Source organism: Amyelois transitella, chromosome 26 (assembly GCF_032362555.1).
Source record: "Amyelois transitella isolate CPQ chromosome 26, ilAmyTran1.1, whole genome shotgun sequence".
Lineage (NCBI taxonomy): Eukaryota > Metazoa > Arthropoda > Insecta > Lepidoptera > Pyralidae > Amyelois > Amyelois transitella.
In genome coordinates, this window is record NC_083529.1 from 2,389,025 (window position 1) to 2,416,597 (window position 27,573).

The 27,573-nt window shown below is 36.4% G+C and overlaps 2 protein-coding genes across 2 annotated transcripts in view; one reads left to right on the plus strand and one right to left on the minus strand.

Moving 5' to 3' along the window:
- Window positions 1–21,296, minus strand: part of LOC106138497 (myosin-11) — a 42,492-nt gene extending 21,196 nt beyond the window's left edge. Inside the window, exons 1-5 of the mRNA XM_060951820.1 lie at window positions 21,030–21,296; window positions 2,738–2,887; window positions 2,076–2,172; window positions 1,812–1,867; window positions 257–520 (exon numbers count right to left, since the gene is read on the minus strand). Of these exons, the coding sequence (XP_060807803.1) occupies window positions 257–520; window positions 1,812–1,867; window positions 2,076–2,172; window positions 2,738–2,887; window positions 21,030–21,152 (690 nt within the window). The 5' untranslated portion in view covers window positions 21,153–21,296. The remainder of the gene's footprint in view (window positions 1–256; window positions 521–1,811; window positions 1,868–2,075; window positions 2,173–2,737; window positions 2,888–21,029) is intronic.
- Window positions 21,297–25,075: 3,779 nt separating this feature from the next.
- LOC106138496 (small ribosomal subunit protein bS16m) lies at window positions 25,076–27,513 on the plus strand. The gene is made up of 3 exons (XM_013339654.2): window positions 25,076–25,309; window positions 26,971–27,130; window positions 27,350–27,513. The coding sequence occupies exons 1-3, from the start codon at window positions 25,193–25,195 to the stop codon at window positions 27,469–27,471; spliced, it is 399 nt and encodes a 132-aa protein (XP_013195108.1). The 5' UTR covers window positions 25,076–25,192; the 3' UTR covers window positions 27,472–27,513.
- The last annotated feature ends 60 nt before the right edge of the window (window positions 27,514–27,573 follow it).

The window sequence follows — 27,573 nt, forward strand, 5'->3', positions numbered from 1 at the left end:
ATAAAAATAGCTTTAACAACGAACATCATTACATAAAAATATTACGAGTCAACATTCGGCGACGACTTCGGCTAAGGTCGGACTTAAAGCGAGAAATTGACACGGTAACTCGTAGACGGAGTCACAGAGTGGTGGCACTATAGTAGGGCGAGAGCCTCGGGTAGGAGGCGCGCAGCGCGGGGCGGGCGGCGCGCGCGGGCGGCGCGCTCGTGCGCCCGTCCTTCATCACGCGCACGTCGTTCAGCAGAAAACTTACTTGTCTCTTGAAGGGAGGTTCGGCTTTATCGAAAAGCGAGGTGTGGGAGGGCGCGAGCGAGGGCGGCGGCGGCGACACGAGCGCAGCCAGCTCGCCTTCGAGCAACGCGACCTGCCGCTCCAGCGTGGCGATGCGCGCTTCCTTAGTCTCCAGCACGGCCGTGAGCGTGGCGCCCGCGCTGCCCCCGGGCAGCCCGGCCGCGGCCAGCGCGCGCTCCAGCTGCGTCTGCAGCGCCCGCAGCGTGTCCGCCGTCGCCTTGAGCTCCTGCCAGTCACGAAGACGGTCAGCCGCCGCCGCCGCCCGCCGCCGCCGACGGCGGCACGCAACATACAACCTACCTACAACAGGCGACGCGTCTCGTCCGCGCCTCGCCGGGGCTGCTTCTGGAGACCGCCTCCCGCCAATTTACCCGCTGCTCGTTGAGGTTACGAGCGGTTCGGCCATCGAGACTTCAGGGTTAAATAATTTAAACGCCATCTCTTGAAAAGACTGCTTTGTTAGCTTATAAATAATGAATATGATCGAGTGGATTCAGTTTTAATACTGATCAGCCACTGAGGCTATTGAACTTATATTTCTCGTTGACAAATCAACGCTTTAGTTAAATTAGCTTCATAATTGATTTGGAATCGAGACATGAATGAATTTATTACACACCCTGAGTCGATCTCGAGTAACGAGATCGATTTGGCCACGCTGTGGTAACTCCGCGGTAAATTGTTGGGACGCGGGCTCCAGATGTACGCGTCCTATCAGCGATTTTTGAAAATATGACATTGAAAGTGACGAGAGATCGTCGTGACGACGCAGCCCCAGTTGAAGGCGGTAAAAAGAAAAATTTTGCATCTAAAATGATTGCTCAACTTAATGTCCAATAACAAAATTACGAGACGGTCTTCTCTAAGGTTGTGACGGGGCATGATGAGCGACTAAACATGCAATGTCGTGATCTTTGTGTCGTGTCGTCAAATTTTGGTGTCTGGCCGAATCTGATACGATTATTAAATTTTGAGTCGAATTTCGTTTGTCTCGTTTTATAAGTAAAGGGAAATAAGAAAATAGAGAAGTGCTTTGGGGAGACAAGCTTGACAGTGTAAAAGAGGCTTTAGACCGTGAAGTGAAAGCAAGATTTGGAACAGTTGTGAAGGCAACGAGTGTTGATCAACACGTAAGGCATCGCGACACTCACATTCGGCTTAATTCAAATGAATGAAATGAAAATATCAAGATCAGCTCTAACAGAAACAGTGACGATGATGAAGGTATCACAAAATAAAACGCCCATGTGTTTTATAGCTAGTAATATAAGGAAGCAAAGTGACGTGCATCTACCACGACTACATGTGAAGGAGACTTAACAGACTATACATATAACAAAGATTCCAATTTTGTAAAATTAAATGTAACAAAGTAGAGTTCATGAAGGAAGTTAGCTTTTAGAGATGTGTTTGTTATATTTGTAAGGTGGTTGGCAGTTTGATTGAAATCTTTGTGTGTAAACACAAACATGCGAGATCACTTTATTATTTCATCGTACAATTATTTCGATAATTACCTGTTTTTGTGCCATCGCCTGCATTTGTTGGAACATTTGCCTTTCTTCTTCTTTGCCTGAAAATTTATCTAGATTTAACATCTGATTTTAAATGATTCTTTAATTTTAAGTCTAGATTTTTAAAATGTAGTGTTTCACGTAAACCTGTAGTGTCTTGTCTGTATCTTGTGTGTTCTATCTGTATATCTCTGCCTTACCCTCCAGGAAAGAGTCGTGAATTTATGTATGTACATGTCATATTACTATTGTTTATCAAAAACATACCCATTCCCTTATTTTGCAGCATTTCCAGTAACTTTTTGATGCTTTCGTCCCTCGCTTGTAACGTCTGCTTTTGCGTCTCTATTCGCAGTTCTAGTTCCTGATAAAAGAGAAACGATGCATTTACAAAGTAATCCTTCGATCATTTTGTCAAAATATGTTTTTTAATGTTTAATAGAATCATCATCATCATCTAGTATGCTCCCGGTATTAACATTGGCGGTATTGTCTTCAGAGATCCGGGATCCATTATAACCTACCTAAGTTATTTCACGATGTTACTGGGTTCTACCTAGACCGACTGTCGTCTGACCTTCGCAACCTAAAGGTTAAACCATAACTGACGTAGAATACTAAATGTTTAATAATAATATACAATGGTTAGTTACTTGCCAACAAGGCTCTGGCGAGTCTGAAACTGTTCTTTGGCGGTCATTTTGCTTACAACCAGTTAGATGGCATATTTTTGTAGGAAGGCAGGACTTCGAACCATTCACGGACACAATTAACTTCTATTTCTCCGTCAACAAATCATTCAGAGATGAAAATTTATGTCGCTCAATTTCTTGATGAAATAAAAATTATATTCTTGAAGCTTTCAAGGCAACCGCCGGAGAGGGTTTTGCAGATTCATCAATAGTCATCATTTCGTGTTTCTCGCTCACCTTTATGGTATCCCTCAATATCGCTATCTCCCTCTGCAGGTGTTCGTTTTCAGCAAACAGCTGTTCCATTTGCTGCTGGAGCTCTGGCGCTGGTTGTCGTAAGCGCAGTCTTAGTTCCTCTTCCAGCTGTCGGACGAGCATTGCTTGTTTCTGTGGGCAAATATTTCATCGTTACTTTATTGTATTTATATAGTATTAATATACGAAAAACATCACAACTTTTTTTTTAATTTTTTTTTCTGTATCTAGAACATCATCTTCATTATTGTGTGAATATCCATGTAATAAATTGTTTTCTGAAATAGAGTTTTTTGAATAGTGTAAGAGCGTCGGTGGTGGAATCGGTAAGGTTTAAATGCCTGATGCGCAGAAAGGCACAGGTTCGAATCCCACCTCGGTAATGTTCCAATAGCTCTTACGGTGAGGGAAAAGAATACCTTTCCATTGCAATTATTCAAGCTTTCTGATGAAATTATACTATTTTAAACAAACTCTTATCTATCCGAGAAATTGTTGATGAAATGCTATTGAAAAGGTAGCCAGTTTGTTTTAGCTGAATTTGGTAACGTAACATAATTATTAATTATTTTTTTCATTTTGGGGTCAACTAAAAATTTCACACTATCATGCTTACAGCATACAATACTGAAGTACATACAAAATTAACACCGTTAACCACAGTTTGTTGAGATCGTACACCATCACGTTACATTTTAATTTTGGTTAAATTAGAATTCAAAAATATTTTATTTAACTCCACAAGTTACACAATAGATAACACATTAATTGTAAAAAAGAGAAAACAATTACAAAAACTTGTTGAAGTCCTGGAGACTCAAACTAGGTCTTAGAAGGGAGGGATACAGACGTTATGAATGAATGAACTAGATACGTTACGTGCCTGAAATGCGTTGGCCCTTAGTGCCCTCAGGCCAAAGGTTTCCTATGAAGTAGAGTGAAGTTTATTTGATTATGAATTTGACTACCGCTCAGGGCGATACTAAGTTCAAAGGGTACTCGTACTCGTATATTTCTATTCAAGAGGCCAAAGCTGTACTTTTTGAGTTGGGTACAATTTCAGATGTCATTTTTGATTAGAGCTAATATAATTGTATTCAGCAGTGAGCGAGAAAAACTGTGTATCATAGCTTTAGTTAAACAACATGTTGGTCTATTAGCGAAGAGAAAGAATAGTAAAGAAAGAAAGAAAGAATGTATATTTGATACATAATAATATGTGGCGACATCTCTACGCCACTCGTCAACAACATCGTTGGAGCCGCGGTTCCCCAGGCATAACACCTAGCCTGGCGGAAGATCTTCCCTTTGGTGGCGGTCGAGCCGAATCATCGCTCCCGCTACATTGGTGACCCCGACGTGATTGGAAGCAACCTTCTCCATCATCTTCCACTCCAATCCTCAGCATCACTCCTCACTCTGCAAGCAGTCTCACAGCAAGCCAGCAACTGGGTATCGCAGCAGGTCCATCGCAGCCGACTCACCGAGCTTCCTGGTCCTGTCTCCACCCGCACTCACTCTCATCGACTTCAGCGACCGACGCATCTACCGCAGCCCACGCCTGGATCTCTTCGACGGCCGCTCTTCTCTCCAGCGTGGCAGCTCTTCACGATATCTACCGGCGCCAACAATTCGACTTCGCTCTCTACTGTCTCGACTCACCGCAGACTACGAGCAACGCAACGGCTCACTCCTGACTCACTAGGACTTCGAGCAACTTCCGACTCACTGGAAGACAACTGGCACTTGCAAGCTACTGAAGCACAGATTGCACAGCAAGATCAAGACTTCAGACCTCCGGTCTTGGGGGGGAGTACTGTGGCGACATCTCTACGCCACTCGCCACAAACATCAAATCAAACAACTACTGTCAATCATCGCGAAGAAAATGACGCGCTCAACCAATAGCAGCGAAGAATCTAAGACGCGATTTCAGAGATTTCACGGATTGGAGCTATATATACAACCTCCGACTCAATATCGTTGGAGCCGCGGTTCCCCAGGCATAACACCTAGCCTGGCGGAAGATCTTCCCTTTGGTGGCGGTCGAGCCGAATCATCGCTCCCGCTACAAATATATCAAGAATAGTAACAATTATGGTACCAAAATGCCAATTGTAAAGACGCAATATGCGTAAAACGTCATAGCCTCTGCCTATCCCAACAAGAGAGAAGCGTGATGGTTTGCATGTAAAATAAAACATTAAAAAAATCTCAATCGTGCGAAGTTGAGCCCAATTTTATGTTCCTCGTAAAACGTGGTCATTCGGGAATCGACAGGAGCCGTAAAAAGTGTTTTATATGTTACAACAAACTCGTTACTAAGGTTTTGTCTGCGTATTTTGCACTCATAAACCTTTGTATATCTATACCAATATTATCTATACTTCTATACTTATATTATAAAGCTGAAGAGTTTGTATGTTTAAACGCGCTAATCTCAGGAACTACTGGTTCGAATTGAAAAAATATTTTTGTGTTGAATAGACCATTTGTCGAGGAAGGCTTTAGGCTATATAACATCATGCTGCAACTATTAGGAGTGAAGAAATATTGGAAAATGTGAGAAAAACGGGAATTATTCATCCTTGAGGGCTTCAATGATGCCCAAAATAACTACTCCACGCGGACGAAGTCGCGGGCACAGCTAGTAACTACATAAAAATAGACTAAATCCTTTTTATTACTATCCAATAATAGGATGGAAATTATTAATAATTTAAAATTAAGCCACGTTATAAGTTAATGAGCGGATAATTTTAAAATTAACCTAGTTTCATAACATTGATTATTTAATTCTTTTTTCATCGACTTATTCTTCAATATTTTTCTATTTCATGTTATTTTCAAGACTGTTGGCTCTGCTTACCTTATAGTAGTAATATCTCATAGTAATTAAATTAGATCTAGTATATTAACTACCATTAACATTTCTCTCCTTTGATATGTCATCAAAACGTAAAAACTTCGAATCTCCTCGTAAAGAACCATATAAACGTCGAAGTCTTAATCCCGCGTAACATAACAGAATTATTAAGTGTAAGTACATAAATATGCATACACATAATAAAAGAGGCTAATGTATTATAAACGACGTAACTGCTTAGTAAGGGTATCTCGCACAAGTAATATTCGATGTACCGTGACGGTGCCGTGTGGTTCCCGGCACCATTAGAAAAAGAATAGGACCACTCCATCTCTTTCCCACGGATGTCGTAAAAGGCGACTAAGGGATAGGCTTATAAACTTGGGATTCTTCTTTTAGGCGATGGGCTAGTAACCTGTCACTATTTGAATCTCAATTCTATCACTAAGCCAAACAGCTGAGCGTGGCCTATCAGTCTTTTCAAGACTGGTGGCTCTGTCTTCCCCGCTAGGGATATAGACGTGATCATATGTATGTATGTATGTTATATTCGACGTCGCGTTACTTTGTCAGAAATTTATGACAATATTTTGTTATGCTTGCTTTCAGCTTTTAACTAATTAAGTTAGCGATAAAATTGTTAAGCTAAACTAAATCCTTATAATATTCCATACATATATTAAACAGTTCCGTGTGGTTAGCGGCAGCATTAAAAAATAAAGAATAGGACCACTCCATCTCGTTCCCATGGATGTCGTAAAAGGCGAATTAGGGATAGGCTTTTATTTATTTACTAATTTATGTACACAGAAAATATCGAGACTGATAAACAAAAGAAACAAAATTACAAAGGTTCTGCTTAGTTCAAAAGAAATCTCTTGCAGCAGACCCGAGATAGGCAAACATATATGCATATGTATGTATGTCATAGCAACGGTTGTCATGATTGGTTTGGTTAGCAAAAAACATCGAAATGTTTATTGTAAAATATTTTTATTTGATTTCCTAAAACATAGTGCTTTTCATTTCATTATTGATCTCCTATTCAGTTTTCCTTCTTTCTTACATACATACGGTCACGTCTATATCCCTTGCGGGGTAGATATACTCCTTCTTTCTTCTTCGGTGTAAATAGTATATTCCTGAACTATCGTCTATAGGTACTTCCTGCATACCCTCTCATTGTTTATGCAACATCTCTCGGTGTAAATCTGTGCATTCAGTATTAGATTACTATGACATCATGTTCCCGATAGTCTGAGTAGTCTGGTTTGGCCTCAATTTTGCTCACCCACTCACATTCAGAAGCTGGGAATTTGCTGATGGTATATATTTAGAAGAATTCCGCGCCATAGACTAAATATGTACCTACTTTAAGATGCAGTCTTCAATGTTACCAAATTATTATTTTTTTTTTAATTTTGTTCAATGATGACATTGACATAAGTTTTTTTTAAAGTTATTTTGCCCACCGGAGAAGAGACATCGTAAATGTAGGTATGCAATAACATTATCTATATACAACACATACAATTACATATATCATCGTCTTTTTTTCTTATGGGTTAGTCAGAGTCTACAGACTTAACAACACTGAAAGGCCACGTTCAGCTGTAGGTAAATGTTGTTCAAAGGGCCAGGAAGTACACGACACCTTAGAATAGAATAAGATTAAATTAAAAACATAATTTTTGTGCCGTGAATTCAACTATTTGCTAATTTTATTGTCAATCTTAACTTATATTGTCTTATTTTACCTGTGCCGGCTATAATGATAACTCATTCTTGTCATAATTCCAAGTTAAATCAGAACCTTGTGTTTAGAGACACAATGGCAAAATATTTGTTTGCCGGAATGCGGCGCTGACATAGAGTTAGGGTGAGGACATATTATAAAACCATTCAATGATTAAATAATACAAGTGTTTTAAATTTATGTTGTAAAGTGGAAGTATTTGTTTGTATCATTTACTGATAACCATATTAATTAAAAATCTATGATATAATATGGGTTAGGTTCCCCTACAAAGCTCGCGAACGTTAAAGGGGGACGTGATTTACCAAATCTAGGATTATAGGCATTGGCGTTCCCCGGGCAACACTTCAGAACGGTTAAAATGTAATTAAGACTAACGCCAGGTTAAAGTTATGTCATAAAAAATTAAAGAGGTCATTTACTGATCTTAACTTAATATGATCGAAAATTGAAAAAAAAAACAAACAATTGTAGCTATTATTTTCAGCCGTACGTTTTAACCACTTAGTCAAGAATTAGAGAATTATTTTTAAAAATAAATAAGGTTAATAATTTTGTTTCGTAATTGATCTATAAATTCAAGTCACGTTTCTCGTCCAACTTTTTCTTCTTCGGCCTGCAGTAGCGGTCTAAGATTTATTTCTAAGCCGAATAAGAAACCAATTTAATCCAAGTTTCCTAAACACACTGTTCTGTTTGTCTTACTTACAACTAACTCTGAACTAATTACTGGACCCAATAGAGAAGTGAAATTAATTTAATTTCACTCTGATTTCTTTAAAAATATAATTTGGCGCAATTTACATTTAGAGCAATTCTGTAATATACCTCATTATCCCTTAAGGGTTCAAAGCACAGAATACTGAGAATGTGTTTCTTTTTTATGTGATTGGCCTCATTTAGCTACATGTAAAGTGTGAGATAAATAACAATTCTGTAAGCTTAAACATATATTCTCAAGTCAAACTTTAACTAAAAATAGGTAAATTAAATTAGTTAGCAATCGTTTGCTACTAACTTAACTTACTAATAAAAAAAAATCTACGGTTATTTTAATTTTGACTGTTATAAAAATAGTTACAAATTTTTGTTGCATGCCGCTTTCCGCCTCTCCGCTACTCTCCGTCCACAAGTTTATCGACCCTTTCCCTGCCCTATTTTCTTCCTTAATTTGGAATCGATAATTTCAAGGCCCACACCTTGCGTATACGGTTAGAGTTAGGTAGAGGAATGATTTTATCGTTTCGGATTAAGTAGTGAAATATTTATTACTATAATTATTTTGTGCTGATATGGTTGCTAAGTGTAAATTTAAACATTAAATAAAAAAATATGTGATTTGTTTTTGCATGTGAAATTTTAGGACAAACAATTTTTGGGTAGTCGAAAGCAAAATTTTATTTGTCAGTCACATTATGTTCGTTTAGGCATCACGCACGAACTACTCAATAAGTTTGTATGTGAGTTCTTTAAATTATTCATAAGTAAGTGTTTTTGAAAAACTAGTTTGATAGACTTAAAAAAAATTGAGTTGCGGTCATTCTAAATTGCCAGGATCGTATGTATTGATACAACAAATATCGGAAACAAACGATAATTACATCAATTTGACTGACTAATATATATAATGACTGACTGCCGGATGGCGTGCTAGATACAAGATACTCGCTTTGATAAGGTTGTTAATTGAAAAGTTAATGTTGGCGCGACAGACCTTTAAAAAACCGACTTTTCAATCTGTTTTGAGTTTTTATTTTAACTTTAAAGGTGAGCTTTAGAAATTACTTAAAGTGTTCCTCGGTTTCTGTAGCTTCATCATACTTGGGTTTATTATATTGAAACATGATGTTTTCTCATAAACCATTTGGAGTAAGTCTTATTTGTTTAAAACGATATTCAACAAAAAGTAGAATCGGAGAAATTGTTATTTTGCCGAATAATCGCACAACATATAAAAAGGCATAACCCTTCTTTTTCAGTCGGATAGAAAATACCTTTTTTTGAGTCGATTGAAAATAGCAACTCTTGCTAGAAACAAAATCCTACTACTATTATAAAGGCGAAAGTTTGTATGGATGTATGGATGTTTGTTACTCTTTCACGCAAAAACTACTGAACCGATTACCATGAAATTTGGTATGTAGGTAGCTGAAGACCCAGAATAACACATAGGCTACTTTTTATCCCAGAGTTCCCGCGGGATTGATAGAGTTTCCATGCGGACGAAGTCGCGGGCGGCCTCTAGTATTTTATATAAACTAGGAAGGTATGTCACACGTTCAAGATTCGCAAAACACACTGGCCACATTTAAAAGAAAATTATAGCAAAAAGTTTTTTCCTTTTTTCCTCAAACTCCAAAGTTAAAAGTGCCTTATTTCAGTAAGGAAGTACCAACATAACACAAAACTCATTTTCAGGATTTGTATCCACTTTAACCACTTTGTAAAGTGGGCGAATGTAAGGAGAGTGCGCGAAAAATGAGCAAAAAGGTATCTCTCGGTTTTTATTTTCGTCCTGAAAATATGAAAAGGTTCACTCAATTTAGGTGTAAGATAAATTTTCAGGAAAAAAATGTTTGTGGTGTGTCCAATTGTGAATTAGATCTTTGTACGATAATGACTTACAGATATAATGACTTTTATAGAATTATTTATTCACTACTTAGACGCTTCCTTCTTACATGCTTGGTTTATTTATTTATTTTTGTACATCAAGTATGTATCTATATCATTATTGTTTATAAGAATAGAACTGAAACTGAAAAGATATGTTAGTGTTGTTAGGTTTTTTTATTCGTAAAATTCATAACAACACTTCGAGATTCTAAACTATTATATTTGATGAATTATTTAATTGCAATGTTTTTATATAGCAATTTATTAAACTTTTTACCCTAATTCATTAGGAATTTTTCCAAAAACATTTTTCACAAGTTTCTTAACGATATTTTAATACAGAGATCCTAAGTTCGCGGAAAAACATAGTTCTCATAAAACTGCGATTTTTTATCACTAGTAGCTAGGATAGTGGTCGCGTACGTTTTCCCTACAAATGGGCACTTTTCCTGTGAAGTGCACTTTACATCCTGCACTTAAAGGCACATTAACCTTTCGCATGCGTGTTACATAAAATCCGTAGAAATTTAAAATAAAATGATTTTACATGTGTAATGTAAAGTTTAGTTTAATCTTGTGTTACAATTTAAAAGTCGTGCAGTTTTTGAGAGGTGCTCTGTAAATTTTCTAAAATAATAATGCAAGAAGAGTACACCTATATTATAAGTTTTATAAATTTTAACCTTATTTAATAAACTTTGCTCTTAAGTAAGTCTGTGCTCCTCTTTTACGTGGTGGTCTCACAGAATACAGATATTTCCTACTTATATGTGGGCTAGCAACCTGTCTTCTTGTGACAATTTTCCTTTATCTGCCCCGTAAAATGCAAAAATGAGCTATATAAGTAACATTTTTTCATTTCTTGACGTGATCTTATTAATAAAAAAGTTATTATTCCTAAGCGTATTTAAAAATAGAACTCCATTTAAAAATTTTAAGATTATTTTTTTTCTTCCATAGATCAAAGAAAATCATACCTAAACAGGTAAATATAAAGGTGAAATTGGAATGATACGTCTATACTCGGAGACGTGAATGGCCTACTGAAGTAACCGGCAGGCTAGAAAATATGGCGGCGGCTCGTATAATAATTTTTCCCTGAAAATGGGCGCGTAATTTTTCGTTTCTGTGATGGCGTGCATGAAAATCATCGTAGTTAGTCACTACTAAAAGTAGTAGACAAAGTCTATACCACTGTATAGACTAGTGGTTTTGATAATTGGAAGCTATGCTTAAAGAATAAAAATTTTGTTTGTATTATAAAAAGAATTGGACCACTCAATCTATTTTCCACGGATATCGTAAAATGCGACTAATGGATTGTCTTATAAACTTAGAATTCTTCTTTTAGGCTATAGGCTAGCAACCTGTTATTTGAATCTCAATTCTATCTTTCAAGACTGCTCTGTCTACACCGTAAGGGATATAGACGAATATTAATGATGATTAATATGTACTTATACGTATTATTAAGTTCATCGATATGTTGTGATGTGATGAAACACGACTTACATATCGACCCACAACCCAAACAGATGGGTGAAAGTATTTAACAAGGCTGGTCTAAAGCTAGGGTCTTGTGATATGAATTATACCATGAAGGTTCCTCATGTGGTCTAAGGATACAATACATATTATCACATCTATAACCCTGCCGGGGTAAACAGGGCCAACAGTCTTGAAAAACTAAAAGGCCACGTGCATCTGTTTGGTTCAATGATGAAATTGAGATTCATATAGTGACAGGTTAACCAGCGCATCGCCTAATTGAAGAATCCCAAGTTAAACCTGTATAAACCTATTCTTTAGTCGCTAAGGGATAGCAATTCAAAATAAAAGCGGATTTCCCGAAATTACCGGTATTCGGAGCTGCGGGCGTACTCAAATCTTATTTTTATCAAAGATTATCCTAGTTAAGATGTACCTAGGTAATAATAAATAAAGACGATAGAGAATTCTGTATTCCTGAAAACATACTTTCCATTCATTAGAGTGAAAACTCTCGATGGAAAACTCATTCTTAGATCATTTGACAAAGATACCACATGCCACATAATGGACTTAATTGGTAAATTTCTTTAAATAAATACAAATAATTATGTCTGTCTGTCTGTACTTAACAATTAAGTGAGCATTTTAATTAACGCGAGGCGTGACATATCAGGAGTACTAGGGCAGCATGAACCCCCAAGAGGTTACGGGAGGTCGGCATTCGGTAGATGGCGCGCGACTCCGCTTCATTGATCGCAGCTCCGCTAACCGAAAATAGTACGTTATGTAACGGAGGCCATTGAGAATTATATTTTTTTTTCCTTTTTCGAATTTCAAATTTATTTCGATTGAACTTGACTTGGATAATTGATATTGTACCTAAGAGTTTGTAAGTGCCTGAATAAAATAATAAGAAAAAATTGTCATGTTGTATTTGAGTGAAAAGGTCATTGAACTATTCCCACTGAAAAAAATAAATAAAAAGCTTTGGAAAATAAAATCGTGATGAACAAAGTAGGTTTGTAAAAAACTCAATTATCGGCCTAAATTTACATAATATTGCACAATTTATTAGCTTTTCTTGAAATGAACAAAATCCATATCCATGGTTACGAACTAAAATTTTCAATGTGAAAAGGTGTTTGTCCGTCTTTCACGTCAAAACTACTCAACCACCTACATACTTTTAAAGCAGGCGGAGCCGCGGGTAAAAGCTATTATTTTTATAATCCTGAACTGCTTTAAAATAATCCCAATGGAATGTTGGACGGAAGTATGTCACATATTTCGGGAGTAGATAAATTTATTTTAAGCGCGTGCATCCACATCTACCAGATCTATCAATTTGATTAAATTTAATTGAATCTGTGGAGTTTTTTTATATCTTTATATAACACATTTTAACCACCAAACATACCTTCATACATAAAATCACCATTTTTCCCGGAAGGGTAGGCAGAAATTAGGTAGTGTCCGCCTGCTACGATCCGTATTAACTTCTTTTAGGAGCGAAGACCCGAGACTTAGGTACATAATATAATAAACCTATAAAAATTAATATTGTTAGCAATAAGAAATCAGAAAATTAATAGATAGAGAAGTCTTTCCTTTTTCCCTTGGATGTATTAGAAGGCGATCATTTATTGCAGATTTTAGGGTTGAAACATTAAACATTGTCCAGACAGGTCCCTGGAATGTTTTCAGACGTCAGATGGAAATCGATTCGCATAAAAACTTGACTTATACAATAGAGGATCAGGTCCAAAGGCGGATCAGGCTCTCTCCAAAGAGGTGAGGATGTAACCGGGAGTAATAACGCCCTGGAGTAAGTGAAAAGATCTGTAATTACGACAGATAAAAGCGCATTTATGAATTCATAGCGTCATAACACTTTATTCATAAATGTGTCGATTGGCGTTATAAGATGTCAATGGATTAATAAATAATAGTTTTATTCCCGACTTTTTGATTTGGGGATTTTCAATGCAAGAGTGAGTAATTTTTTGTTTAAAAGAGTAATAATTGGGAGAAAATTAGTACAAAACTTTTAAGAGTTAGAGAAAGAAACTTCGTAGAAAGATAATTATACAAATAGATGGTATTATACCGATTCCACGAGGCTGGACATAAGAGTCGTTACATGGAGTGTTTTTCCAGTCAAGTGGTCAGACGTGCCAACAACCGTTACTTCAATGAACAGACATAAATTCCCTTTTAATATACTGTTTTTTTTTTAATGCCGAAAAAGTGTCAAGTACTTTTTGAGACCACTTTTTGCTTTTTTTTTCGCCTATGCTTTAGTCGCCTTTTACAACATCCATGAGAAAGGGATGGAGTGTTCCTATTCATTTTTTTTCTATTGGTGCCGGGAATTACCGATTACACTCGGCGCAATTACCGTTTAGTGGTGTCAGTGGGTGGATTGGTAAAGTCAAATCTTTTTGCCTCTTGTAAATACTACTCACATTATATCCTGTCCGATGATAGGAAATGATCGAAAAACTTGAATGCCAAACAGCTTCATAAATAAAATCTCATATTCTTATACAATTTTAATTTGGCTCCAGAATAGGACTTTTATTTAAAAACGAGCTACAAACTCATTAGCGATGCAAACTTCCAGTCAACAGGTGCTAGAACCAACGGTCGCCATTATGACATTGGCTTGGCGCCAAAATTGACAAAATGGCCGACCATGGATTTATTGTTTACAATTTACTTTTAACATATTGCAAAGTAGGTATCCGTTGTGAGTCATCATTGTTATGCGTCGTATGGTGTTTGTTTTCTTTACGCGGATTTTGAATTGAATATGTATATTATTTCTTTCAGTTCTTCATCAATTTTTCATCATGCCAACTGGTTATTTCATTTGTGATGTCCATATACTTAAATATGAGCATATCAACGATCGCATCATGAAATGTTCAGAGCAATAGCGGCATATGGCAAATTAGTATCAGAAAGCCGACCGAATGAACCACGAAAAGATAAAGGTATGGCGACTTCACTAATATCACAAGCCATCAGCCAATCACTGTGAGAATACGATACGCTTATCCAATAGCAGCATAGAGTCTATGGCGACATATCAAACGTCATACGCCACCAAGCCTATCACAGCGCGTACGTTAAATCGCGCAAGCAAAGATTTCACGGATTGGAGCATAAATACAACCCTCGACTCAACATCGTCCGAGCCGCGGTTCCTCATGCATAAAACCTAGCCTAATTTACAATAAGAACTCATAAACCAAAATAAGTATAAAACACCTAGTCCAATTTCCAAAAAGAACTCATAAACCAATAAGCAGATATAAAATTTCACTTCAAAAGTTTGAAAAACTACCGCAAGGCCTTGAGAGAAGCTGGTATAAATGACAACAAATTGAGAAAAAATGCATAATAAAAAAACAACTCTGAAATAAACGTCCTTGTGGGATGCAACATGCCCCGGGCGGCGCCGTAATGGCCTATTTCCGGACCAGTCTAGGCGCAAAATAGACAGTAGGCGGTATTATACAATCGTAGCTCGTAGATAGTAGTATAATTTATATTGTCTAATTTTTATCATAATAAAAATAAAAGACAACACTGACTGATTGACTGACATATCAACTAAGAGCCGAAATCGCTGAGACTACATACATATAATCACGTCTATATCCCTTGCGGGGTATACAGAGCCAACAGTCTTGAAAAGACTGATAGGCCACGTTCAGCTTTGGCTTTAAGAAAGAATTGAGATTCAAATAGTGACAGGTTGCTAGCTCATCGCCTAAAAGAAGAATCCCAAGTTTATAAGCCTACCACTTAGACGCCTTTTACAACATCCATGGGAAAGAGATGGAGTGGTCCTATTCTTTTTTTCTATTGGTGCCGAGAACCACACGGCTCTGTGTCTAAGAAATGTAATTTGGCATGTAGAATTTAAAGTTACGGGATGCACTAAGTATAATTTTACAAAATTCCCACGGAAATTAACAGGATTTTTCGTTTTACGCAGAAAAAGCCGCTGGCGCACCGTTATTCTATGCGATTGTGCCGTGTGATTATATGAGTCCCGTTCCTTTAATGCAAAAGATACAATAGGTAATGAGCCGATACCAATGACTCTTTCACAGTTTTATTTAGGTACTTACTAAGTTTGAGTGAGAGAAAACATCGTGTAGCACCTGCACATTCAGGTAACTGAATGTGTATAACCATGACCCATTGTGTTAGGTTCCCCTGCAAAAGTTGCGGAGGTCAGAGTGTAATAAGCCGACTTGTTATTGGGTCAAAAGGCGCCTGGGCTCCTCACTACAGAGTTAAGGATATAAATATTCGGAATTTATGACAGGAGAAAGATATAATATATAGTAAATTAAACCACCCTTTTTATTAAATAGGTACAAATATTTTGTCCTTTGTACTATTATTCCTTGTGTTTATGATTCCTATATGTTGTTTGTGTACATGAATTGGTATATATAAAGATACTATGTAGATATGTGCAACTATATAGTGTTTACCCGTGTAAAAATAAATAATTAATAAATCAATAAATATAAACGAGATAAATTACACAGATTGAGTTAGCCTCGAAGTAAGTTCGAGACTTGTGTTACGAGATACTATAATAACTCAACGATACTATATTTTATAATAAATACTTAAAATAAACATCCAAGATCCAGGTCAATCAGAAAAAGTTCATTTCTCATCATGCCCTGACCGGGATTCGAACTCGAGACCTCCGGTGTCACAGACAAGCGTACTACCGCTGCGTCACAGAGGCCGTCTTACATAATACTTTTCAGCATTCAGCCAAGGTTGGCCCTTTCATAAATAATAAGCTGACACTCGTGAAAATGTCTCAGCTACTCAAACCCTTGTCAAATTGCGCTCAAATTATATTAATAATCTCATCCAAGGGTTAAAACAAAAACATATTTTCCTTCTTTTTTGTATATACTTATCTAAATGTAATAAGTTCATACGAGTACAACCATTGAGTGGAAATATTTCCAATACCTACTTCACACCGATTTTGATACAATTTTGCACTGAGATAGACCAGATTCAATGGCGCACAGCCTAAACCACTGTTTGTTACGAGTATATTAATTGCTTTTCTCACAAGTGTTCGTTGATTATTTTTAATTATATTTTGATACATACCTACTAAGGTTTCTACAAAGAGTTACGTGTTTTTGTTTAAAGAATAAACGCAAAAGGCTACTTAAACGAATATGGTAAAATCGTACAGACATACTAAATTTCATCAAAATCGGTAAAGCGACATCGAAGACTTGCATTTATAGGTATGATTCATAGAATGGATTTACTGATAAATCTATAGATACTAATGACATAGTAACTGACCGATATCGATATTGGCAAAAAATCGATATGGGGATGGATCTACATAAGACCAGCTAAAAATGAGATTTTTAGAATTTCTGTCTGAATGTTTGTTTTCGCAAAACTCAACAACTTTTGCTGTGAATTCGGTGCTCTAAGGGGCAAGCTAGTTTTCTCAGTGATTTTTTATGGCAAACAGAGTCGCGGGTAATAGCTAATTATACCATATAGGAAGTCAGCTATTTAATCATAAAGTCTCATAAGGGCTTAATGTGCCATGAAATGATGAGAAATCCCTATGAAGCTGTCACCCTCTTGGTTTTGGTATGTATGTAAAATTCCATTAGATTGTGAAGGCCGGACGAAGAGTGATGTCAGAAGTTCAGAACATACTTCGTAGAATATACATAAATAATTACGTCTATATCCCTTGCGGGGTGAACAGAATCAACGTTCACAACACTTAATATCTTCCGTGTAAAACGTTTTACAAACCCCATCATTTTCAAAATGTCTTCTTGAAGCTTATATTTTTGAAACCGGCCTTAGTATTTATATCTAGTGATTTAGAAAATTTTTCATTCAACATACATACAAATAATCACGTCTATATATCCCTTATAGATAGAGCTAACAGTCTTGAAAAGACTGATAGGCCACGTTCAGCTTTTTTGCTTAACAATAGAATTGAAATTCAAATGGCTTGAAATCCACCTGCCACGTGGCAGGTTGCTAGCTTATCGCCCAAAAGAATAAATCCCAAGTTTATAAACCTCTCCCTTAGTTAACTTTTACGATATCCATGGAAAAGAGATGGAGTGGTGCTATTCTTTTTTCTTTAGGTGTCGGGAACCAAGTACCAAGAAGAGTAATTAACAGTTACACGTTATGACCTGCTAAAAAATGACGGTAAGAAAATATTTTTATATGATTGAAAAACTTTTCAGATGTCACTGAAAAAATTGAAAAGGTCGTATTTAAATGAAGTTTTAAATGTAAAACGTACGTATATATATATATGTACGTAGGTTAGGAAAACTAAACTCAGCCAATTTTTATTCTATGTATCTTTCTTTCCATTTGATAATTACAGTGGCCTGTTCCATCGTATATTACGATACAAATTCCACGGCTACTACAGACTCAATAAACAGACGTGACTCATACGAGCTCCTAAATTGATTTGATAGCTTCAACTCAGCCATCTGGTGGACGTGTTGAAGGGTAAAATATGTTGGATACGTTACAATGTTTAAACAACGCATAATCTTACTAATATATGTAATTAATGCCGTGCCGTGTGGTTTAGAATCATCCACTCCATATCTTTGCCGTGGATGTCGTAAAAGGCGACTAAGGCTTAAAAATTAGGGATTGCTCTTGTCTTGGCGATGGGCTAGTAACCTGTCACTATTTGGATCTCTTTCTAAAGCAATAGATGGAGTGGTTCTTTTCTAAAATGCCAGTTACCACACGGCACATTATAATTTAAATTAGTTTCATTCTGTTAATTTAATTTCCTCAGAATAAACGCTGATAATCCAAAGTTATATTCCAAGTTTTGAAAGTCTGAGGATGCTTACTTTGAAATTTTGCACCGCCGAGTCTAACTTGGCTACTGAATTTTAAACTTCGGCTATTTTAATCGTACAGAAATGGCAATTGATATAAAATTACATTAGCTACTAATATAATCTACGTATTTTATGTTTTACTCGCGATTTTGTTCATGCAGCATATTATAAGAAGGCAGTGTTCATTATATTCACTATAACAGATATTGATGTTATTAAAATAAGTTTTCTTACAATTTATTTAAGAACGCAGTGTTATACAATTCAATCCATAAATCTCTACCTATATAAATATATCTTAGACTTAGTTATAAATCGGCGACGTTCTGGTGAAAGGTTTATTAGTACCTTTAACCGACAAGCTAGCATGAAAAGATTGATCAATGTGGATGAAGTAAAAGTAGTAGGTATGCAATAAACGTGGCAAGTGACAACGATATCTCCTCTGTCTACTTTTGACAAATGATAAATAATATTTGTAAAAATTCTCGTGGTTAAAGTTTTTTTGTTCTCAAAAAAATGCAATTATACACACTTATATGCATCTTAATCCCAGACGGGATAGACAGAACCAAAACTCATACGAAAGTTATTGATAAAAATGAGATTCAAAGATAGAGTGACAAAGTTAAAAAAATGGTTATTGTACTTACTTAATATTAACGATCATTGATCATTTTATTCAATCGTGATGCAATATGGTTTAAGGTTCCTTCGTAAACGTTGCGGAGGTCAGAGAGGAGTCGATTCGGGTAAAAACCTGACTCACCCGATCTTGGACAAAGGACAAAGGTCAAATCTTTGACCATTATCCAAGATTGGGTAAGTCAGATTTTGCAGAGGAACCTTACACATAATTATTTCATTATGTACATAAATACATATGCTCACGTCTATATCCCTTGCGGGGTAGACAGACCCAACAGTCTTGAAAAGACTGAATGGCCACATTCAGCTATTTGGCTTAATTATAGAATTGATATTCAAATAGTGGCAGTATTTCATTATGATTAATCTTAAATGGATCTGGATCAAAAATCGTTCACCCCGGAGATAAGGATCTAACCAGTACTAACACTAGAAGAAAGAAGAATAATAACGATCTCTTGCATAGTATTAATACGCGACGCTCACTCTGCAAAACGAAGTATAGATATCTCAATCCAATATCGATACAGCTTTATCTCAAATTGAACTCCAAGTTGAGAACTTTCAATTCTTATCTCTGTATTGCATTACGTTTGAGAAAATAACCTTTTGAAGGAAATATGGGATTTCGTTATACAATATAAGTATTCTATAGAAGTAAAAATTTTATAAATGATTTTTTTTTAAATTTTTACTTGACGATAGTTTGTTTTTTTTTATGGTAAGTTCTTGACAAAACCTTCGACAGATTAATAGATTGCGTTTAACTAAATATGACAAATCTTCAGATTTTTTCAACAGAAAAATACTTAATTTAGACCTTCGCTTTCAAAAAAATTAATGGAAGAAATGTATGTTAAATAAAAATATTATTAAAACAAGAACAAGCTTCCCACGGGAGTTAACCCACGACCTACTGGTAATTAAGCAGATAAAACAATTAGAAATAAAACAAGTCAAATAAAATAATCTTGGGGTGTTTGGTTCAATCATATAGATAGCTTTTTTATCTCATCCCTCTCAAACTCGCAAAATCTGGTTCGAAGGACCAAGATCTACGTTAGGGTGTGTCCATTGTGCGTGGACATCACTAACTTAAAATAAATTTTGTATAAAACTAATGAATGATAAACAAATGAAATAATGTTGTTGGGCAATATGTATATTTTTAATTTAAGAGACGCTTAGGTAAAATTTAGAGTGACGCGTGCGCAAGCATTTTGTACTTAGGCAGAATATGGAATCCACAATTATTATTCATTCATATAATCACGTCTATGGCCCTTGCGGGGTAGACAGAGACAGTTAGACCAGCCTACCAGTCTTGAAATACTGATAGGCCACGTTCAGCTGCTAGGCTTAGTGAGGTTCATATAAAGTGACAGGTTGCTAGCCCGTCGCCTAAAAGAAGAATCCCAAGCCTATCACTTAGTCGCCTTTTACGACATACATGGGAAAGAGATGATGTGGTCCTATTCTTTTTAATATTGGTGCCGGGAATCACACGGCACTATAAACATATGTTTACCTATAATATTATAGGTAAGTACATACATACAGGTAAGTACCTATATTTTATAGGTTAGCATACTTTTAAAATGAAAAGCAATAAACCTAAGACTTTACAGAAGAAAAAATAAATTAACAGTGTACTACAGAACATACACTTCATTAGAATAAGTTGCTTTTTGCCATTACACACTGTCGATAGCCTTTTTCGCCCCAACCGTATTTCATACGAAGGAAAGAGACCTCAACAATTTCAGACTTCTGCACAGAATCGAGCCATTGTCAAACATTTCACGGAAATGAAACCCTTTGGCCGCCATTCGTTCCTTTATGGCACCCTTACAATAACACGCATTGTAATTACAATCTATTCAAGATTGTAATAAATTCTAAATTTGAATTTTCCGATTTTCGATAAAATGCATTTTCTTAAATTCGTTATAGTAAGTATATAAAAAAATCACTTACCTGGTTTTCCTGATTGAGCAGCTTCAGTTGGTCATTAATAAGGCTATACTTCGCACACTCCTCCTTTCTCATCGCGCGCTCCTTCTTCAGCTCTGGGCTCCAAAAGGTCTTTATGCTGTGCATGCTAGAGCCCAGTTTCTGATTGGTCAATTCCAGTTCCTTTTTAAGGTTCCCCAACTCCCTTTGGAGCTCGGTATTTTGTGATTGCAGTTCGCCAAGGAATAGTGGGGCCGGTTCTCGTCGTCTGTCATAATAGTCGTCTTCGGGTGGTGGAGGGGGGGCGTAAGATCGGTCATAGTCTCTCTCCAAGGACTGGTATCGTAGTGGTCGAGTAGGGCGAGGGGCGCCGCGGTGGTGTGCGCCCGCGGACGCCGAGCGGCCCCTTTCGTCAGGGGCTGGGGACTGCTCGTCATCTCGGTTGAGGTAGGGGCTGCGCCGGGACGGACTGCGGTCGACTTGGGGCAGCCGTCCGCGAGGGCCCCCTGACCAGTCCTGGGGGCGGCGCCACTCCTCCCGGCACGAGGGCCCCTCGTCCCCGGCGTACTCTCGCAGATACAGCTTGGCTCCTTTGATGCGTCAGTGTGAACGCATGGTGCACTTCTCGAGCGGTGCACAGACACTGATCACTAGGCGGCGCGACATCGATCGTAGTGGAGTACGCATGCGCGGCTCTCTTTCAGCCGCTGAAGCGCTGAAGCCGATATTTTTGGGTTTAATTCGCCGAAGCGCTTATAGGGTTATTGTTTTAGGGTTTGATTGTTGACGTGATCCTTGCTTGGGTTTGGGCCTCATTAGGTTGATTAGTTTTGATTGAAATCATTGTTTTATTTAGGTGTTCATAATCTATTTAAATAAGAGAAAGATACATAAATCTTTTTCATCATGTATTTAAAAAAAAACTAATCTTTGTTAGTTTAATTAGGGGTCTATATTGATAGTAAGTGAATCTCTTTTATATCCTTGCACACCCCCAGTTAAACCCGTTACACCTTCAAGTTTAGTTTTTATGGATGTATCTAAATATATAGACTTAAACAATTGGTCTTCAATTCATGATCTTGCAAGACCTTGGTTTCGCTTGTTAAGTGCTTTCTTAGGCATTTATCTAAAAAAATCTGACAATAATATTGTAAAACCATATCAATATAACGTCTTCTTCAATAAAATAACTAGAAGTAAAGAACAATGAAAAAAATGGACTTAAAACTAAAAACACTTCAAACCGAACAAAGAGGGAAGAGAGAGGCCAGAAAGAGGTCCGAACGAAAGACTGAGAGTAGAAGAGAGAGAAGAAAAAAGTCACGAGAGAGGGAGAAAAAAGAAATAAAAAGTTTAGATTCACATGCTTGAATGAGACTAGATATTATTGAGGAGGAATTAAGTTCTGAGTTAATTGAAAAACATCATGTCTAAAGGAAGAAGAGGTGCGAACCCAAGTAATCTACGCACACGTTCTTAAGACATAGCCAATGGTCACAACACTCAATGGTCCCGTTCATCAGGGACGGTCAATCCGAACACAAAAACATGGGGAAGGTTATCTAGAAAAATATCGAAAAAAGGTTTTATTCGGTATATAGGTTTATTTCAAATGAAATGGGTTTAAATTGAAATATGGTATATAGGTTTATTTCAAATGAAATGGGTTTAAATTTTGAAAAAAAATAACTTTAATAAACATAGGTGATTAAATTCACGCAGAGCTTAAATTCTCTAATTTCACTCATTAAATTGTACTTTTACTAGAGTAGTTAAGGCATCATTAATTATACCGAGTACCGACCTCAAAAGCTCTAAAGGTCTATTTTTAGAAAATTTCAGCCCCTATTTTTCAGCAACACTATATTTCAGCGATGCAGCGCTTTTTTACAGCGGTCCCTCCAAGACGGTTCTTATCCCGTGACCCACATACGTCATCTATCCTTTTTTTGTTCACTACTTTTTGTATATTCCTGTCTCTGTCGGGAGTAAGGTCGGCGTTATATCGGTCAGATTCTGCTAGTGATCGGGAGGAGTATAGTGATGGGAGTTTTATCGATATCTTCGTTTTCGATTATTACCTATCTACTTATACAACTTGAGTGATGTTGAGACATTGGAATAAGATTTTTGTTTTAGTGGTGGTGTTTATTGTATTTATTAAATTTTAAAACAAGAATAAAAATGTTTATAGGAACCTATGAGTAATGCTAGCCTAAGCTAACCCCAAGTAATTTATTTCGTTAATCGATTTCTAATTGTACAAATTTCACGGTTTTAGCTATTCCCAAGTTTTTATTCTTAGTCCAATTTATGACAACCACTGGAAAGAGATGGGGGTGTATACTTATCCTAAAGTGCTATTAGCCAAGTGTTCCGTATCATACCATCGATAGTGTACACCTTCACTTCTATAAATTGATATTAAGTTTTCGAAATGACAACTCAAAATATACGTAAGTCACCTTTTACACATTACAATATACGTTTTACATTACGTAGACTTTGCCAAATGGTTTCTTTGTTTTCTTAAACATCGATAATGATAAGCGCCCGCACTATTATGTTCGGACGATGAATGAAAGCGGGGATCTCTACTCTCGTAAAAATTACGCCGTTTGCCGGCGGCGCCACTGTGCGAATTAGATCACTCTCATCATTTCATGGGCGCCTGGTACATAAAATAAATTGTCTCAAAAACAATGGCTATTTGTGGCTTTTTTTTATGATTGTGAAAAATGTAATTGGTACTTTTTATTCTCAAAATAATGCTTTGTAATTATTGCTGATAAAAGTTTTATCTTTGTAGCTATAAAAAAAATTGGTTTTACGTTTACGAAAATTAGGTTTTTGTTAATTCAAAACCATTAATGCTTGTATTTCCGGACCAATCATCACGCACGGCAGGTGGCTAATAAATTTTCTTCATTATGAAGAAAAGCAAAGATAGCACACATTATGAATAAACGCACAGATAAATTACAATTTGTGCTGAAATTTATCATAATGGTAATAAAAAGAAATTACTAATAGATATGTCAGGATCTGACCGGGACTAATTTGAGTTCTGTAGCGTTAGTTGTAGTAAAACTGAAGCTTAGCTCGTAGCAACGCCGTAGCGTAACTCGTAGCTTAGCTTGTAGTACCGCCGTAGCTGAGCTCGGAGCAACGCCGTAGCGTAACTCGTAGCTTAGCTTGTAGTACCGCCGTAGCTGAGCTCGGAGCAACGCCGTAGCGTAACTCGTAGCTAAGCTTGTAATACCGCCGTAGCTGAGCTCGGAGCAACGCCGTAGCGTAACTCGTAGCTAAGCTTGTAGTACCGCCGTAGCTGAGCTCGGAGCAACGCCGTAGCGTAACTCGTAGCTAAGCTTGTAGTACCGCCGTAGCTGAGCTCGGAGCAACGCCGTAGCGTAACTCCTAGCTTAGCTTGTAGTACCACCGTAGCTGAGCTCGGAGCAACGCCGTAGCGTAACTCGTAGCTAAGCTTGTAGTACCGCCGTAGCTGAGCTCGGAGCAACGCCGTAGCGTAACTCGTAGCTAAGCTTGTAGTACCGCCGTAGCTGAGCTCGGAGCAACGCCGTAGCGTAACTCGTAGCTTAGCTTGTAGTACCGCCGTAGCTGAGCTCGGAGCAACACCGTAGCTCGTAGCAACGCCATAGCTGAGATTTGCACTTTATTATTATAATCTTATAAATACGTACTTAATCATAAATAACAAACTTGAATTGGTAAATAAAATAATTAAAATCCTTAAATAAATCAAATCCTTATTATACATATTAAAAATGCTACATTTCTGGAAATCGATTGTGTTGTGATGGAACAGACAGATAAACGAACCATTTTCATTTATTAATCGTTTGCTATTGGAGTTGAAATCCCAAAAAGGAGTACCTACAATTTTTACAGGCATAATTTAGACGGTCACTCACGCATGAGCCAGTAATGAATGTTTACGAAAAACACAATAACTCCTCAGAGCAGTGGGATAGTTTATGCAGTATGGTCAAAGATCTTTGCCTGACGATAATGTGTTATACATTTGACAAGCGAAGCTCTCAATGTCAAGTATAATATTGTCAAGATATTACTTTTTCATAGTTTTAGAGGTTATAAAAAATAACAATCTTAATTTTTGAAAAGTGAAAAGAATCCGTAAAATAAATAAAGTAAAAACTAATAAAATGTCACTTCCTCCTGCCAGTGGCACAGGGCGGTATTTTGCCAAAGCGGCCAAATCTATCCGCCTTATTCGTCACGGATGCACCAACAGACCATTCTTCCACATATCTGTAACTCATGTAAGTGCCATTAAATGTGGCCGTCCAAGCGAAAAGGGCCCACTGAGCACTTTCTAGTTTCCGAGATATTTGAGATTTTGTGAAAAAAGGTGGAAAATTGGCATTATGCGATTTTAATGGATTTTAATGCAACATGCAATGGGCTACATTTTCGTATAATAATCGTCTGTAAATAACGAACACAACGTGAGAAAATTGCAATTATATGTTTAGTGAAAAGGGACCAGTTATCAACACTCTTTAAATTGAATGATTGAAATTGAATTCTATAATGATAATGAGTTAAATAACAACTAATGTCGATGTTTAACCAACCACAAAGACATCTACTGTCAACAGCGATATTTTATAATAGAGATTTTTTGACTAACTGTTATAATTTACAAACCAGAGCTGATGCAGTTAATTATATAAAACAGTACTCCAATGATAATAAATTTGCGCAGTTTGTCAAAAAAATATACTCTTTTGATTTTGCTCAGCAAGTTCATTTACCACATAGCTCTCAACAGATAGGGCCATTATATTTTTTGCCAACTTGTTCATACTGCAAGGAAGTCGGTCATAGGAATCAAGTAAGAAACGGGTCATATTTTTGTCCAAAGCGCAGGTCAGAAAATATTTGAGATTTAATTCTGACTTTTGAAACCTGTAATAGGTTAATTCTTCTTTTTTGTAATGTGTCGTATTAATGACTTTTAATTCATTAATTTTTATTCTTTTGACGTAAATTTAATCTGTTTTTGTATAATGTCCTACGAGTAGTATATTCTTAATAAATGTGTGTTAAAATGTACGCGAAATATAACTTAATTTCGGTCAACTCGACCCATTTCCTAAACTTAACATAACTACCAATTAGTTTTAAGTTTTTATTCGATAGTGTTGCCATAATAAAAACTAGTCGATTTTATACTTAATATATTTCTCTATTATTATAAATAAGAATCTATGTAACTGACATCTTGATCTCTAGCTATTACAATTTAAAATTTTATTGTATTCAACTGGGCCCTTTTACTAAACTTATTATAAAGTTAGTTTTAAGCTTCTATTTTTTTATTCGATGGTGTTGCCATAATAATAACTAGTCGATTTTATACTTAACATATTGTTCTATTGTAATAAATAAGAATCTATGTAACTGACAACTAGATCTTTAGCTATTACAGTTTAAAATTTTATTGTATTCAACTGGGCCCTTTTACTAAACTTATTATAAAGTTAGTTTTAAGCTTCTATTTTTTTATTCGATAATGTTTCCATAACATTAACTAATTGATTTTATACTTAACATATTGCTCTATAATAATAAATAATAATCTATGTAACTGACAACTAGATCTTTAGATAATACAGCTTAAACTTTCAATGCCTGTTTCCCAACAATTTGATTTTTGTAAGTGTGAACTTTGAAAATTTTTTATTCCAATAAATGTTATTATGATTAATTTTTTTTTTATTCCATATGATCAACCAACTATTTAACTATCCAAATATGGCCTTAACTCAATACCACCCAAGTGGTACCTTTATGCTTGGACTGCCACAAATTAACAATAGTATTTTTGAGTTGTTGGCATATACTTCTCTGAATCTAATAACCTACTCAACTAACCTATGTACCAACCCAACTATGTAACATTTACTTTTTTTTACAGCGCAAGCGTATCAACACTCAACCAGTCATTGAACAGTTAGGATCGTATGATCCCGTTCCAAATGTAAACAATGAGAAGTTAGTGGCTTTAAATTTGGAAAGAATAAAATACTGGCTTGGCAAAGGGGCCCATGTTACAACGCCTGTTGCAGAACTTCTAGGTAAATTACAGTGCAATAAGGGTTTAAATTCATGAGAGAACTTTTGGAAAAATGGTCTACACCTATGGCTGTACTCTTCTTGACTGAACAGCTCTCCACAATGAACAGCTACAAACAAAATTCCAATTTGTTTTATTTCATTCTCTAAATGAAGTAATAAGTAGTAATTATTCCATCTTCTTAATGTTCACCTTTTGTATAAAAAATCTTAAATTGCAGGTTTGTCCGGCTTTTTCCCCATCCATCCAAGGTCTTACATGACAGCGTGGAGAAACCGAAGAACTGAACAAGAGAGATTGGCAAAATTGGCGGAAGCTGAGAAATCTGAACAGGCGTCTTAAGATATAGATGTAATTAGTTATTTATTAGTTTTAGTACATATTTGTTTTAAAAATTTGGTTTTATTTCTGTACCTAAGTTTAAAGACAAACAAACCAACAATT